Source organism: Cottoperca gobio, chromosome 4 (genome assembly GCF_900634415.1).
Source record: "Cottoperca gobio chromosome 4, fCotGob3.1, whole genome shotgun sequence".
In the NCBI taxonomy this organism is placed as follows: domain Eukaryota; kingdom Metazoa; phylum Chordata; class Actinopteri; order Perciformes; family Bovichtidae; genus Cottoperca; species Cottoperca gobio.
In genome coordinates this window covers 26,698,627-26,716,628 of record NC_041358.1, presented here as the reverse complement: position 1 = coordinate 26,716,628, position 18,002 = coordinate 26,698,627, and the positions used below count along the sequence as shown (strand labels likewise).

General features: G+C 43.5%; 1 protein-coding gene across 1 annotated transcript in view; it reads right to left on the bottom strand.

The window, feature by feature from the left end:
* qsox1 (quiescin Q6 sulfhydryl oxidase 1) overlaps window positions 1-17,263 on the bottom strand; it is a 32,104-nt gene extending 14,841 nt beyond the window's left edge. Inside the window, exons 1-8 of the mRNA XM_029430167.1 lie at window positions 16,772-17,263; window positions 15,684-15,784; window positions 14,412-14,460; window positions 13,395-13,497; window positions 11,416-11,506; window positions 10,836-10,981; window positions 6,843-6,977; window positions 6,539-6,668 (exon numbers count right to left, since the gene is read on the bottom strand). Coding sequence (XP_029286027.1) covers window positions 6,539-6,668; window positions 6,843-6,977; window positions 10,836-10,981; window positions 11,416-11,506; window positions 13,395-13,497; window positions 14,412-14,460; window positions 15,684-15,784; window positions 16,772-17,063 — 1,047 coding nt within the window. The 5' untranslated portion in view covers window positions 17,064-17,263. The remainder of the gene's footprint in view (window positions 1-6,538; window positions 6,669-6,842; window positions 6,978-10,835; window positions 10,982-11,415; window positions 11,507-13,394; window positions 13,498-14,411; window positions 14,461-15,683; window positions 15,785-16,771) is intronic.
* Window positions 17,264-18,002: the final 739 nt, after the last annotated feature.

Genomic DNA, 18,002 nt, shown 5'->3' with positions numbered 1-18,002 from the left:
AAAGCGTCACTTCAACGACATCTGGACTCGGAGTCAAAGTGTGAAACATTTCTACAAAGTGAATCTGAGAGAACAGACAACAGAGGAACCTCCTCCAACATGTGGCCCGCGTTTCATTTGCATCACTGAGTCTTTTTAAATTGGCCTCCACCATTTGTTCGACTAAATACACCTGCACACACACACACACACACACACACACACACGCCTTTCAGTCCACAGCTCAGCCGTCTATTCATCACCCTCTAACAGGATCTGTGTGTTACACCCTGACCACTTCACCAGACCTCCAGTGATTTGCTTAAAGCTTCTTGTCCTGCTCCGTCCTGAGTCCGTCCCGCTGCTCTCGTAGCTCCAGGCTGCGTCTTTCACCTTTCATCACCTTGGTCTGCAGGAACACTGCACGGACAGCCGAGTTTCATCATGTGGGTACGAAGTGGGCCGCAGTCCTTACAGAACTTATACTGGTTTACACTGTGAGCAACAGAACACACCTGCCTTACACAAGAACATCATGTCGGTCCTCCTCTCATTTAGAAAATGACTAATAGACGAAATAAATCTGAGTCAACTCAAATTAAAACGACCAATTAGTCGGCTAAGAGGGGGGGGGGGGGGCAGCCTTAAATAACAGTCACTCACAGGAACACTGGTCGTTACAAATAAAACAGATGTGCAGCACGAACACACACAATACTGTTACATTAAATATTAATATTAATAACATTAATATGTTACCAGATATGTGCAGAGAGCAACAACTTTGTAAATCCCTAAAGACAAACAAACAATTGATTTTACCAGCAGATATAACACACACACACACACACACACACACACACACACACACACACACACAGACTGAGACACACACAGAATGAGACACACACAGAATGAGACACACACACACACACTGAGACACAGACTGAGACACACACACACAGAATGAGACACACACACACACACACTGAGACACACACACAGAATGAGACACACACACACACACTGAGACACAGACTGAGACACACACACAAAATGAGACACACACACACACACACAGAATGAGACACACACACACACAGAATGAGACACAGACACACACACTGAGACACAGACTGAGACACACACACAGAATGAGGCACACACACACACAGAGAATGAGACACACACACACACACACAGAGAATGAGACACACACACACACACACAGAATGAGACACACACACACACAGAGAATGAGACACACACACACACACACAGAATGAGACACACACACACACACTGAGACACAGACTGAGACACACACACAGAATGAGGCACACACACACACACACACAGAGAATGAGACACACACACACACACACAGAATGAGACACACACACACACAGAGAATGAGACACACACACACATACAGAGAATGAGACACACACAGAGAATGAGACACACACACACACACACACACAGAATGAGACAGAATAACACACACACAGAATTATACACACACACACACACACACACACACACACTGAGACAGAATGACACACACACACACACACAGAATGAGACACACACAGAATGACACACACACACACACACACACACACACGAGTAAAGCTCATTAACCGTTTGTTTGAATTTAACCAGAAGAAAAGGGGTTTAACTCGCCGTCACCGGGGCAACACTATTCATGAGCTTCATGTCTCACGTTGATGTCTCTGCTGAAGCTCTCTGCTGAAGCTCTCTCCTGAAGCTCTCTCCTGAAGCTCTCTGCTGAAGCTCTCTCCTGAAGCTCTCTCCTGAAGCTCTCTGCTGAAGCTCTCTCCTGAAGCTCTCTCCTGAAGCTCTCTGCTGAAGCTCTCTGCTGAAGCTCTCTCCTGAAGCTCTCTCCTGAAGCTCTCTGCTGAAGCTCTCTGCTGAAGCTCTCTCCTGAAGCTCTCTCCTGAAGCTCTCTCCTGAAGCTCTCTGCTGAAGCTCTCTCCTGAAGCTCTCTCCTGAAGCTCTCTCCTGAAGCTCTCTGCTGAGCTCTCTCCTGAAGCTCTCTCCTGAAGCTCTCTCCTGAAGCTCTCTGCTGAAGCTCTCTGCTGAAGCTCTCTCCTGAAGCTCTCTCGCTGAAGCTCTCTGCCTGAAGCTCTCTGCTGAAGCTCTCTGCTGAAGCTCTCTCCTGAAGCTCTCTGCTGAAGCTCTCTCCTGAAGCTCTCTCTGAAGCTCTCTCCTGAAGCTCTCTGCTGAAGCTCTCTGCCTGAGCTCTCTGCTGAAGCTCTCTGCTGAAGCTCTCGCTGAAGCTCTCTCCTGAAGCTCTCTCCTGAAGCTCTCTCCTGAAGCTCTCTCCTGAAGCTCTCTGCTGGACTCCTCTGACCTTCATCATTGATGGCACCAATCAATATGCCAAAATATATTTCCCTCATATGTTGATGAATGTGCCGAACAGACGAGCGGCACGCTCAGGAGACCGTTTGTAGTCCAGTTAAAACACCGAGACTACAAAGAAACAATGTCTGCTGTTCTACATTTAAGATCCATCATGAAGACTCTCAGACACGGAGTGTTCGGTATCAACAACAGTTCAGAACAAATGAAACGAACGAAACACTTTGTGACATTTAAACATTTAAAATGTCATTTAAATCGATTCACAGCAGGTAAAAGTCCGTACTGGGAAAACCAAGTGATTAAAGTGTAACGCCTCTTCATCTTATCATCTCTACAACATATCTCCTGTTTGTTCTCTCTCGAGACAAACACACACACACACTTCCCCTCCTCTAACCCCGTCTCCCCCCCTGCCCCCGTCCCAGTTGGACCATGACAATCCCCTTCACCCCGGCAATATGTCATCCCTGATCCGATTAGTATCAGCAGCACTTGAGAAACCACAAGCTCCTTGTGGTGACGGTCCCGAGAGGGCGGCATCTGTCGGCTGCAACAGGGCAGACCGGGCCAGGCGCGGGGCAGGAGACAAGGGTGAGGCCCCTCGGTCATAATCTAACTTCAATCCACCAGGGGAAGCATGGGGGGGGGGGGGGGGGGCTGCAGACACGTGCCGCAGAGTGGAAACAGCTTGTTTTCTACAGACGGTAAACTACAAGTGGAATCACAGTCATCAACTTGAAAGTGCTTATTTAAAACAGTCATATGATCCATATTTACAGTCGCAGAGAGCATCATATTGTGTGTCTGTGAACATTATGTCCTTGCCGTGAGAAGGGTGCCCCCCCCCCCCCCTCTTAATTCTTTGTTTTATTCCCCTGCCCCTCTGGGCTGAAAGGCTTCTTTCAAGAAAAGCAGGATGGAGGTGTAATCCTTAAAAACCTCGCTGTAATGCTCTCATGCTTCCCAAGATACACTTTTTTTTTTAATCCTCATATACATGTAGAGGCTTCATAAATCCGGCTTCAGCCTGACAAGACAGGGGGGGGGGGGGGGCATGTTGACATGTTTGGATGGAGATGCGATGATTGTGGATCGAGAAGAAACAAACATTTCATGGAATTATAATTCTTGGACAGTTTTTTTTTTAGGTCAGGATAATAAAAAAAAAAAAAAGATTAATATACGAAGGAGACGAATACATATTAATTTAAATAACAGACTTAGCGTGTCCTCAAGATGTAACAACAACGATTATAAATAAATACAATTTAAAAAGGCAAATATTTTGATATTTAAGTAATTTTACAAAATACAAAACATTTGATGGTTCCAGCTTTTTAAAGGAGTGTTTTTATTTCTTTTATTAAAGTAAACAGAATATTTTTGGGTTCATTAATGTTAATAATTAACATATTAACAATAATTAATTATTAATTAATCAGCCAAAAGAATCTGAAGATGCCAAATTGGCATTTTTCCCAATTTTCTGACGTTTTAAAGAAACTATTATTTGATCTAATTGGCAGATTAATCGACAGTGACGATAATAATAATAATTAGCTGCGAGCCCCGCACAGTATCACCCCTAATGTATGTTCATACACTCGCCACTAATTATCACTTTAGTAAAAAATAAAAGAAATGTGTCACCACTGAAGGGAGGACACGCGAGTCACTCTCATCTCGTCACATGACACAAGACGAGAGAACATTTCTTTATCCAACAACATCCGAACTCAGGATGATTCACTGCATCAGGAGAAACTAACGTTTAAATATGAGCGCATCTTTCTACGGGGACTTTAAAGATTTAGACGGGAGGTATCCCGCACGAGGAACATGTTTATCTCATGCAGCAGATGCATCGTCGTGTGAAGAGAGTCGGGCTGTAGTTCATATCAATATATATCACAATATAGCAGGTTGTCTGGCAATTTAATAAATACAAAGTCTATATGAAATAATAATAATATTAAAATGTAATTAATGTTTAGATAGTTTGTGTTTGTTGTTATTAAATTAGATGATGTAATTGTGCATCGATATATGATCTCATTGGCCAATGGCGAACACAGGAAGAGATACCACGAAGGGCAAAGCACTCTGGGTAAACGTTTGTTGATGTGTTTCATCTCTGTTGGATCGCACCGCTCGCTGTAAACGTTTGTTGATGATCTCTGTTGGATCGCACCGCTCGCTGTAAACGTTTGTTGATGATCTCTGTTGGATCGCACCGCTCGCTGTAAACGTTTGTTGATGATCTCTGTTGGATCGCACCGCTCGCTGTAAACGTTTGTTCTGCTGTGAATCTTGTTTGAGAAGTTTCTTTATGTGGTTTTCATCGTTCGTTTGTCTTTCGTTGCCGTAGTTCTTCGTGTGAGACTTTCTCTTCTACATTTCCTGTTTAAAAAGTAAATCACCACAATGTTCTGCCACTTTAAGGATCGTCCACTCTCGTCCCCAAATCTCCTCCAACTGCTTTCACTTGCTCGTCTTACATGAAGTGTTCCCCCCGAGCTGACCGGCGGAAAGGATTCGGCCTCTTTGTAGCGACATCGCTCCGTCAAACCGCAATAAGACCGTCACAAGTCGCAGTCAGATGCAACAATGACGAGCTCCTCCGCCACACAAAGCCCTGCGGAGCGGCTGCTCCATCATGCTGGGGGGGGGACAGGCTCAAGAACACCACTGGGACCGGCTGCTATTGACTAAACAAACTGGAGCTAATGGCCTCGGAGCTCTGCACACACACACACACACACACACACACACACACACACACACACACACACACACACACACACACACACACACACACACCTCCCTAGAGAGTGAGATATAATCAGAGAGATTGGTGGCAGTGAGACAGCCGGCTGTGTAGCCAATAGGGAGAGGGCTAGCAGGTCAGGCCTCATCATCACAACAACATGTTTGCCTGGCGGGCACTTCAGCGAGGTGAAGAGCTTGTGAGCCGCGGGGAGAGATGAAGAAAGCATATATGTAATAAAAGCTGATAAAACAATCAGACTAGACACTATCTTCAAAGAGAGCAGAAAAGGAAAACGGTCGAGCTGCCCGACGATTAGTCGACTAATTGGTCTTCGTTAATTTAAAAAAAAAGCTTTTTTTCATACACACGAGCACATCTCTGGTAATTTATGATTTAAAGTGCTGCTTTTGCACGATTCTTTGTGGAAAAACTCCAAAATCGTATGAGTGTTAGTCGAAAAGGAATTTCTTTACACAAGGACAGACAGACCAGAACACGTAAAAGGAGGATGTGACGGTTGTCGGGTGGTTGTTTGGGTGAACCACAGAGGGCTGGCACGTCCACATGTATTTACAGAAATGCCTGTGTGAAACCAAAAGCAGGGGGGGAGGAGGAGGAGGAGGAGGAGGAGGAGGAGGAGGAGAGGTGGTTGTGTGTGTGTGAAGCCTGCGGGCAGCGACTGGGTGGCAGCCACGCTTCAATCCCCCTGAGAGCAAACATCAAGAGGGTCAACAACACCCAAGAGAGGGATTGTGCTGCTGCTCCACTCAATGGCTTCCACTTCTGCATTCACCACTGTGTACACGTGTGTGTGTGTGTGTGTGTGTGTGTGTGGTGCATTTGACTAAAACAATAAATTAGGTAAATGTGCCAAATAACCAGATGGATTCTAAAGGAAGAACACATGTTATGAAGCGGGAACTTTGAGCTAAATGCTGCAAAACATCAGTTAAAATCTCCAACGTGAAGAGATATTCTGCTGTCTCACTCTCCATCTAGTGGCGACCTGCTGGAACTACACATTTCACATTATACTCGTAGAACGATGCAAATGCTGAATATTGTTGTTTTCTGACAAGGTTAGAAACAAATCCCTTTAAAACAGATTGTCTTTCCCTGATCACCATAGTTTACAGTAAACAATCCTCTGTCCCTTGGTGACAAGGACAGAAAGTGAAGAGTAAATGAATGAGCTGCAGATACTACAGAGAGAACAATGAATGAATCTAATACAGCATGTCTGCACAGCGAGCGTCATCTGTTTAAATCTCATATTTTATCTGGGTTTTTGAGCTAATGATGGAGCCAATGTTGTCATAATAAAATAATGAGCCCTGATCAATGCACATCATTAGGTTTGCACATGTCCTGTGTGTGTGCTCTGTCTGGTACCCGTACCTTCACCAGCACAGAGATGTACTTGTTGAGCGCGGTCAGAGCTTCTCCTCTGATGACGCTGTGAGCAGCCAGCTCCACGCGCAGAGAGTACACCAACGCTGACTCCAGGTCTGCCATGTACACCCTGGACCTGAGCACACCATCGCACACCATCACACACACACACACACACACACACACACACACACACACACACACACACACACACACACACACACACACACACACACACACACACACACACACACACACATAATGAGGATGAGCAGACAGAAGGAGTGTGTGCAGCGTGTATAGTTCTTACCTGTTGAAGGGTCTCCAGGGCTTCTCTGTGCTGTTGGTGCGGACGTCTACGACGACCGGGGGAGGCTTCCCTGAACGCACCACCCCCGGCAGCCTCTTGAGGGCGTAAGAGTAGAAAGTACGAGCCTCAATGTTGCTGAGGGAGCGAAGGACAAGTGAGACGGTCACTCAACATAAACTATACAATAATAACTTTATTAATATCGCACTCAAGATACAAATAGCTTCAGATCTCCGATACAACTAAAGATACAAACATTCCTCAGATGTGATGGAACAGGGAAGAGGAGAGTCAGCGGTGCACGAAGGTTGCATGTTATGTGATTTGTGCAGAAGTACGTGGACCTGTCCTGCTTCGCTGTTTCAACACGACAATACACAAAGAAAGAGCGTTTGTTTCTGTGTTTTTTGACCCCTCAAACACTTGGGGGGGGGGGGGGGAGATGAAAGGGCAGGTCTCAGGTACTACATGAAGATGTTCTGTGCATATTTAGAAATGTTATTAATATGCACAGTTGCTGTCAGATAAAGTAATAAAGTAACAGTATACACGTGTCCCAGTGTGTGCAGCCATGTGTTAAGAGCTCTGACCCTGAAACTAAGTCCCTGTTTTGTTTTTTATTTCACCCTTTTGTTTCAGCGGTCCACTCCCATAAAAACTGTTTTATGACAGTATTTCTTCGTGGCCATATATTTAACGCACTTACGGGAACGCGTTTCAAATACTGAGCAGATGGTGCCAGAGCAGCGTGGAGCTGAGAACATGAGATAACCTGCAACCAGACAGACGGATCGAGAGGAGGGAGAGCGAGGAGAGAGAGAGTAGAGAGCTCGAGAGAGAGAAGAGGAGAGAGCACGCGACGAGCGCTAGCGAGTAGCAGAGAGAAGAGGAAGAGAGAGAGAGCCATAAGCGAGTGAGCAGAGAAGATAGGCGCGCGAGCGAAGAGCAGACGAGAGAGAGAGGAATAGCATCGATGAAGAGCGAGGTAGAAGATAGAGCGAGTAACGTAGATTGGAGCGAGGAGCGATGATATTCGCGAGAGCAGAGAGAGATCGAGAGAAAAACTCATCTCGCTCTCTCTCGGCCACGCGCGTAGCGAGACCCAGGGCGGCCAGGCGAGGGATGAGCTCTCGCGATCGCTCGCGCGCGGCTCTGTAGGCAGGATTGGCAAAACGAAAGGATGGGCTCGATGCTCTAGATCTCGGAGCTCGCCCATAACGCTCGCTTAGCGACCCCACCCTATTCAGCGTTCGCGTCTCTATACTGTCTCCCTCTCTCCATTCCCCCTGTGTACAGTGACAGAGAGAAAAACTGGAACAGGATGGTAATAAGGAGGATGGATACTCTGGGCCCACGCTCACTAACACCAGCCCGGGACTCAATTACACCTGCGTGTCTGGTGGGAGTGTACAGATGTGGATGGAGAGCCATTCATCCAGCAATCCCCAGGGCCGACGAGCAGGAAGGCATCAGGGCGGGCTGGGAGGGAATGCATTCACCTGGGACCAGCACGCATTACATGCATGACGGATGTGAGACGCCCCCCACACACACACACACACACACACACACACACACAACACACACACACACACACACACACACACACACACACACACACACACACACACACACACACACACACACACACACACACACACACACACACACACACACACACACACACACACACACACACACACACACACACACACACACACCTCTCCCAGGATCAATCAGACATTCAGTGATGATGGGAGACCATCTGTCGCCGTGTGCGGCTGGGGCTTGTTTGGCAGGTGAAGCCAGAAAAGCAATGGCATTGTTTTCATGCAAGAAATTAAAAAACCTCCCCTCTGTACAGTGATGGAGATGAGGGGGGTTGGAAGGGGAGAGATGGAGGGTGAATAAATAAATCAGCAATAAATCATTTCCTTTTTGCATTTGTCAACTAAAAAGAGTCCTCTTTGCATGCCAAGTTATTGAAACAGCCAAACAAAGAGGCAGAAACAGCAGATGAATTTGCAGGGTGAGGAATGATCAGCGCCGCTTTATGATGGTGAATAATGGGACCCATTTTGATGCTCTGATCCCATTAAGAGGCCAGATGTTTAAAATATTCTCATGAATAGGGTTCAGATAATGAGCACACGATGAAGGTTTACGGCAGAAAGCAAAGTTGTCGCGTGTGGAACAATAGGATGTTTGTGTATTTCAAATCTTTACAATGTTAGAGATAAATACAAATATATTGCTTTGTACCAGGTTCAGAACACACAAGATATATTCTCCTCACACGTTCACAACTTCAACATCCCTGGTGCATCCTGGCGCTTGCTGTGTTTTAGCCATGGTTACTATTACAGTGTAGCTTTACCACAATCTGGCCTCCTGCATTTGTGTGTTTACATTGTGGGTTTGGCATTTATTCGGGCCGTCCCAAAGCAGATACTGAGGAAACGCAGCGAGTGTGTGTGCAGCAGCAGCAGCGCTCAGTGGAAAACACCGTAGTTCAAGTTCTGTCCTGCTCACTCACACAGGTGTTTTCACTTATTCTGGCTAATTACACGTCTGCTCAGGTGGAAGTTGGAGCTGTGCTGAAATTAAAAGGTCGGCAAATCTCATTAACCAAAGACAATGATAAGGGTGTGACCTCTCCCACCGTTACGGTGCAATCAGACCAAAACCCAGCTGTGGAGTTTAAATGCAAGTGGTTGACTTAATAAAAGAAAAACACAGCATCTGTTTTAAAGGGACAGTTTGGATGTTTTGAAGTTGTATGAGGTACTTCTCCATAATCAGTGATGACGGTCAGCAGTTTGGAGAAGCAGACAGGAGAACCAGCAGGAAGCTCAGACATGATCTGCTGCGGACGGGGTCAGCAAAACATATTTTATCCACTTAAAAAAAATCAATATCAGTGTACGCTATATTTAGAAGATTTTCACTGCTTTACCTTACTGCAGATTCCTCCGTCCAACGGGGAGCTGGAGCTGTTATCTCTGCTCTCAGCAAAGCCACCAGACTCCATTGAAAAAAACAGTAACTGTACCTCGCAGAACACGGTGGTTTCCGGTCTATCGCTGCCTCGATCGTTAGTTAGTTTGTGTTATCGTGTGATTTCGGTTCGTTCGGATTCACCAAAGACACATAACAACACAAACTAACTAACCGATCGAGGGCAGCGGCAGACCGGCAACCACCGTGTTCTGCGAGGTACAGTTACTGTTTTTTTCCAATGGAGTCTGGTGAGAGCAGAGATAACAGCTTCAGCTCCCCGTCAGTAAAGCTGTCTGTCTGTCTGAAACACTTAAACTGATATTGATCTTTTAGCTGGGTTAACTACATTTTGCTGCTGCCCCCGCCCACAGCTGTACATTTAGCTTCTGTGTGGTAACTCTTGTTTCTCCTGGGGCCGTGCAGACGCTGTGTACTGTAGGTGACACACTGACTGTGGAGAAGTACCTCATACAACCCCACTTCAAAACATCCAAACTATTGCTTTAAAGTATGTAATATAGTGCATATTAAAGGATGAACAGGCCTATCCATAGTGATGCACCTGTTTAATATAATGTAGCCTGCCCTCCACACCTGTGTGACTTTACACTGAAAGACTAGTGAGAAACAACCTTAGTGCTGCCAATCCGCTTCTTTTCATTTATCTAACAGCTGTTATTTGCATCAACTGATGCCTGAAATGTAAACACAGCACATCCGTCAGCATGGAGGGACCGACCAGACACTGCATGTTCCTTCATGATCTGCTGCAACTAATCCCCACGTTGTGATATTATCATTACGGAGACACGTACAATGAAAATGTAGAAAATTATAATTATGACTATTTAAGATTGTGCATCTCTGTGCACATATGTTCTTTTATCTGTAAGTAACACTGTAGTTATAAAGTGCACAGCACGGTGTCATGCAGCGGCAGGTGAAGACCGCACACACACACACACACACACACACACACACACACACACTCACACTTTGAGTCTGGTGAAGTTTCCTCCAGGAGAGTAAAGGTAGCAGGAAGGAAACTCAGTGACTCCCAGTTTGTTGAGCAGAGCTGCCTCGCTGCTCAGGACTCTCCGCACTGCGACGTTCTCAAACTGCAACAGGTCCAGTGTGACCTGAACAACGCCGTGCACACAGGTGTTCGACACGTTATATTTCAACATAATAACGAAGCAGATGTCATGTATGTCTGGGATTGAAACTATATTCAGCATTTATTTTGTTTTTGTTTATATATTTCGGTCAAATACACGTGTAAAAAATATCAAATAATCTATAATAAGTCATTACTTATTATAACTGACCAGGTGAAGGCAGCTTTAGCTTATTACTTCTTCCCTTTTTACATTAATTACTTTTGCACAGTTCTCATTAAATGTGTACACTGAAAATGAAGGAACTAAATAAAATATATGTGTATTAACAAACTAAAATTCATAGACACGCTAGTGTTCATACTTTATATTTGGTAATCATATTATTTGTATATATTGTTTTAAATGTATTAAAAGTTTTACACATTTAACTTCACGCAGGAAGAAGCCATTACCTCTCGGCCGATGTAGGATTTTGTGTCCTCGAAGATCAGAGCCAGGTGTTGAACATTGTTGGTGTCAAAGAAGCTGTCGAACTCTGCTTGGCTGAGGAACAGGGGGGGGGGGGGGGTGAGAGCGTTAACCACATAAGACTGAAACCCCAGGTATGAGCTACGCTAAGCTAAATCTTAAAGGGATCAGCTGATGATCCAGCAGAGATCAAATAGGAGAATTAAACGGTGCAGGATTATACGGACATATTTTAACTTAAAAGAATAAAAAGGACATTCTGATATTAAATCGAGAAGACTTTATTTAATTTGGAGAAGGAGAAGGAAGAAGGAGAAGAAGAAGGAGAAGAAGAAGGAAGAAGTAGGAGGAGAAGAAGAAGAAGACAGAGGAGGAAGAAGTAGAAGAAGAAGAAAGAAGGAGACAGAGGAGGAAGAAGAAGAAGGAGGAGAAGAAGGAGGAGAAGAAGAAGAAGAAGAGGAGAAGAAGAGAGAAGAAGAAGAAGCGGACAAGAAGGAGAGAAGAAGAGAGAAGAGGAGAAGAGAGAAGAGAAGAAGAGAGAAGAAGAAGAAGAAGAAGAAGAAGAAGAGAAGAAGACGAAGAAGGAGAAGAAGAGAAGAGAAGAAAGAAGGAAGAGGGGAAGAAGAAGAAGGAGAAGAAGAGAGAGAAGAAGGAGGAGAAGAAGAAGAAGGAGAAGAAGGAAGAAGAGGGGAGAGAAGAGAAGAAGGAGAGAAGAAGGAAGAAGAAGAAGAGAGAAGAAGAAGAGGAAGAAGAAGGAGAAGAAGGAGAAGAGAAGAAGAAAGAAGAAGGAGGAAGAGAAGCAGAAGCAGAGGAAGTTCTGAGAGGAAGCTTGCTACTTCCCTTTAAATCTAAAAGAGAAATACACTTGACTTCCTGCTTCCTTTTCCTGCCAGCCTGCAGGAGAAGAAGGAAGGAGGAGAAGAAGGAGGAGAAGAAGGAGAAGAAGAAGAAGAAGAAGAAGAAGAAGGAGAAGAAGAAGGAAGGAGGAGAAGAAGGAAGAAGAAGAAGAAGGAGAAGAAGGAGGAGAAGAAGGAGAAGAAGAAGAAGTAGGAGAAGAAGCAGAAGAAGAGGAAGTTCTGAGAGGAAGCTTGCTACTTCCCTTTAAATCTAAAAAGAGAAATACACTGACTTCCTGCTTCCTTTTCCTGCAGCCTGCAGAGAGACGAAGGAAGGAGGAGAAGAAGGAGGAGAAGAAGGAGAAGAAGAAGAAGAAGAAGAAGAAGAAGAAGGAGAAGAAGAAGAAGGAGAAGAAGAAGGAAGGAGGAGAAGAAGGAAGAAGAAGAAGAAGGAGAAGAAGGAGGAGAAGAAGGAGAAGAAGAAGAAGGAGGAGAAGGAGAAGAAGGAGAAGAAGAAGGAGGAGAAGAAGGAGAAGAAGAAGAAAAGAAGAAGAAGGAGAAGTAGGAGAAGAAGCAGAAGAAGAGGAAGTTCTGAGACGAAGCTTGCTACTTTCCCTTTAAATCTAAAAAGAGAAATACACTTGACTTCCTGCTTCCTTTTCCTGCAGCCTCATGGTAATAAAGTGTGTGCAGTGTGTGAGTACATGCAGGTCAGCATGTGGGCAGAGCTGGGAGGATGAAGTCTCTTCTTCTTTGTGGAAACATTTCGATGCCTCAACAAATAATTAACAGCCTCTAATGATGAGAGCAGATGAAATGATGCAGCATGATGGGAATGTGTTTCTACAGCAACACGAGCACACAACTATATATAACTATATAATTCACCAAACTGAAGGTTCAGCATGTGTTGTCGTTACAGAGTATGTGACTACAGGTTTAAATATTATTATTATTATTATTATTCACAACCTTCTTCCAGACTAAACATCTGCAAAAACATCACTAACATTTTGTAAAATATAGTTATACATTTTATAACTACGAGTGTGTGTGTGTGTGTGTGTGTGTGTGTGTGTGTGTGTGTGTGTGTGTGTGTGTGTGTGTGTGTGTGTGTGTGTGTGTACCTGGTGGGCTCCAGCGGGGGGCAGGCGGGGGGCCAGGGCTCTGCATGGTTCTCCAGTTTGTTGATGATCCTGTGACGGAGCACCCGGACATCATGAGAGGAAGCTGGAGGTCAGAGAGCATCAAGACAACTTCATACAGTGATGAGCTGACTGTGTGATGACAGGTTGACTGTGAAGAAGACTGTGAAGAAGACTGTGAAGATGTAAGAGCGATGTCCCATCAGTGTTGAAGGTAACTGTCGTCGATTGATGCAATACATTCCTCAGTTTGTGCTCTATTGACAGAGAAAACTGGGCTCTCCTGCCCAAAGGCCTTCCCAGCAGTGCCTACATGTACCAGGATGCATTGCACACGAGCTTCTGACTCCCAGTGTGTCTGCCGGTCGTATGTCCTCGGCCTCTCTCCGCTGCATTTCTTCTGATGTATACTCGAATAAATACGTCCATAAAATCCTCTGCGCTCATATTTTGTGAAGCTTTTTTCACAGTTGGAAGTGAATACAGTTGGTTTGCAATACAAGCGAAGAGAACAAGGAAGTTGTGTTTTTGAGCGGCATCTACACACTGGAGCTGCAACAATTAGGGGATTTTGATAATAGATAATCGTTACATTTACCTTTTTCATGCATAAATGTCTATAAATGCTGTTTTCAGCCTCTCAAATGTGGACACTTCCTGCTTTTCTCTGTTTTAGACCACATTAAAGTATCTTTAGGTTTTTAAAAGGCATTTAAATACCTCATCTTTGACAAAGTGGACATTGTTCACTATTGTTGCAGCTCTGGAGCACACGCTGGCGACCCAGAGGCAGAGACTATAACAGTGTAGTGCTTCCTGGCATCCCACTACGTCACCGTCAGGTCAAACGACGCCGCTGGACGCAGGAAGAACAGGCTTGGCAGCTCTCTGTCAATAGAGCACAGACTGAGGGATTTATTGCATCAGTCGACCACATTTACCATCAACCCTTTACAAAAAGGTGAAGGCTCCTTTATTTGCTCCCGTGTGCAGTCGTACCTTTAAAAGCCTGTCCCAGAGAACCATCCTTGGAATAAGCGTGGAAGAACTGCAACGTGAGAGATGTTTCGGGTTACGTAGGAAGGGGAGAGAAAGAGAAGTGAGATCAGATAGACGGGCCTCACACGGCCGTGAGAGAAGCGTTGTGTAATGTTGCAGTGTGATATATTAATAACCCTTTTAAAATAAGCTGCTCTTACACATTGAACACAACATAACACTGAACACGACTCAGACAGACAGAAGGTCCCTGTTGACTGAACAATAACACACATTTTAAAGTTACTAAATGACAACGCCAACATTTCTTTTACTTTTCTTTTTACAAATGACAAAAGAAATGCAGAAAACTGTTTAACTGCTGAAGAAATGTCCGTGGTTATTTAGAAATTATCACTAGTTAACAACCGAAACGCACTAAGAGTTAGAAGAGTTCACTTCATTACACAACAGACAACGACACACACACACACACAGCGCTGAAACCGGAAGTTAAACTCTTGAATGTACTCTTGTTTATCAAATACCTTCGTAAAGTACCTGCAAATAAGTATTTTGTTTCCACACATGCTTATGCACATTATACACGGCATGCTAATCCAAATCAAACATAACGTATTCGTGCTGAAAGAAGGAGCTCGCTGACATGTTGGAGGACACTGTGAACATTCCTGATTTCATGGTCACGTCAGAAACTATATAGGAGAAGAGTGGGGGGGGCTAGAAACGGCAGATTTCTGAATGTAGTCTGGTGGAAGATACAGACCATAGCAGATTGTTTTATTCAAGTCATGGAGTAAAGGACAAAGAGAGATAGAAGCTGGAAACGCTGAACTTTTGGCATTTTTGCTTAAAATATAATTTCAACAAAAGGTAATTGATTATTTAAATTGTTGCTGATTAATTAATACATTTATTATAGTTTATCATGTTATCCTTTCTACTCAAACACAGTCCAGCCTCCACACAGAACAAACTATTTCTTATTATATATTTGTATTACACTCTTAATACAGCCGTGTCGTTCACAGAGCCAGAGTAAAATCTTTTAGACTATTATTAGATTATTATTTGAAAAATTAACAGCAGAAAATAGACTTCCTTGCTTTTAAAGTACACCGTCTGCGACAGTGGAGCATAAATGTTTATCATCTTCTAATCACATCTGTCCCTGGTCATCTAAATAAGTGAATTCTGCTCCTGCAGCCGTCCCGAGGGGAGAAGCAGCGCGGTCCGTGATCCTGTGTGAACTGTTTACATTCTGCATCGTACCTTTATGGTGGGATACGCTCGGACGCTGTAGTCAGTGCAGACCTTCCTGTTCTCCTCTTCAGCACAGTCGATGGCCGCCAGGTCCACAGCTGGCTTCCACTCTGAAGAACAGACAGAAAATACAGCCAAGGTAAATATTTAGTGTACCGTCTGCTGCCCCCTGCACAGACGACAGTGGACGGGGTCCTGTGCACTTCAGTATATCAATAAACAACAAGTCCTTATTGTCCAGAAGAACTCAATATTATACTACGCAGTTATACGTCACCTTAATAATAAAAGTGTGACATAAAATAGATTGAAATCTGACATGATGGCAGTGATATCATCTGCGTGTAATCCTAATTTATCTTGTATTCACCTCATATATAAACTGGATGACCCTCCGAACTCCAGAGCAAAGCACTTGATAGCATGCCAAGACATCAGTTACCACTGTTGACTCTGCATGTGCGTGTGTGTGTGCATGCGTGTGTGTGTGTGTGTGTGGACTGAAATACCCCATGACTGTGTCAGGCCTCCTGCCATCATCAGGAACTTTGCCCTCAACTATCATCCTAATTATATTCCTCCTCATCGCTCTGTGGTATTTATTTTGGCTCATGAGCTGCAGAGACTAAACTCAGCTGGAGGATGTGATGATGGAGAGCCAGAATAATAAAAAGACATTCATTAGATCACATGCTCTAATTAACAGAAGGAAGCAGCTTGGAGCTCTCACTGTTTGCATGCATATGATAAAAAGGGAGATGTAACCAGGGAACACATTCAGCAATTAACTAACACTAACTAACTAACTAACTACTAACTAACTAAAAGGATAGTGAATTAGTCACTAGCCAAAACAACAACAATGGTAATCAATTGCATAGCTGAAAATAATAACAAAAAGTAATGGATGCAAGACTTTAAAAGCTTATCATCGACTATGTGTGCTGGTTTATCATGTGAATAAAACAAACTCTGAAAAGTATTTACAAACAATGCAGGGAAATAGGATTATGAATGATTATTCTGGATAAGCACTAAGAATTAATCGCCATTGTAAACAGCTGCAGCTACGTGCCTTGCAGCAGGTCCGTACCAACCTTTGATATCCCTCGCCAGACTCTTGTACACCGGGGAGAAGGCGATGCAGTGTCCGCACCACGACGCGTAAAACTCCGCGAGCACAGCCGCGGAGGAGTTGATCAGAACCGAGTCCACATTTTCCGGACTTAACAGGATGACTTGGTCAGAAGCAGTGTACAGTCCAGCCTCCACAGCAGAGGGAAACACGAGATAGAAACATAACCAAACTGCACATGTTGCTATCCTTCCGGGATGTATTTGTATTTCTCCGGTAGCCCGAGACGTGGCACGGCCGCAGCGCCGCGCCATCTTCGCCGTCCGAGCTGCAGCTAACCGTCGGTGTGAAGTTTTCACCTCCGTGTCACAAAACTTGACACAACTTTTTTCTCCCTCTCTTTTCCCGGCCAGCAGGATTTCTCGGGTCCTCCCCCTGAACAGCTCCTAGTCCTTTAAAAACACACCTCCCATCACAAAGTGTGCACAGTTCCTCATCTCTGCAGTTCGGCGAGTTAACGTGACGACAAGTAACGTTCGTCTTTTGCCCCTTCACGGCTTTCATACAGGAAATGACTATTAATATTACTAAATAAATATGTATCATGTTAATGTACATTATGTTAGTTGAGCGTAAACGTACATTCTTGACCTTCATAAAACGTTATATACATTAACAAGCAAATATTAACTTTAAAACATTTTTAACGTTAATTAAAATGTGAATTTACAATTTTCTTCTGGGGTTTCCAAACGCATCACACAGCCGTCATCTCCATGACAACTGATGAGGAAAAGACTTTGAGTCAAGTTATTATTATTATTATTATTATTATTATTATTATTATTATTATTATTATTATTATTATTATAAACAATATTATTTAAAAGGTTAGTATTAATATAATAATTATAAGTATTATTATTATTATTAACAATATTATTTACAAAAGTTATTATTAATATAATTATTATAAGTATTATTTTTATTATTATTAACAATATTATTATTATTATTAATAGTACTACTAATATTATTAATATTACTATTATCAACAATTGTATTAATACTATTATTATTATTATTATTATTATTATTATTATTATTATTATTATTATTATTATCCAAGAACAGGTTTTATGCTCTTAATGTATTTCATTTTGATTATATTTCTTATTTTATTTGATCGTTATTCTTATTTATATACATTTTTAATACATCAAAATGATTTTATCCAAATAAACTGTCTCACG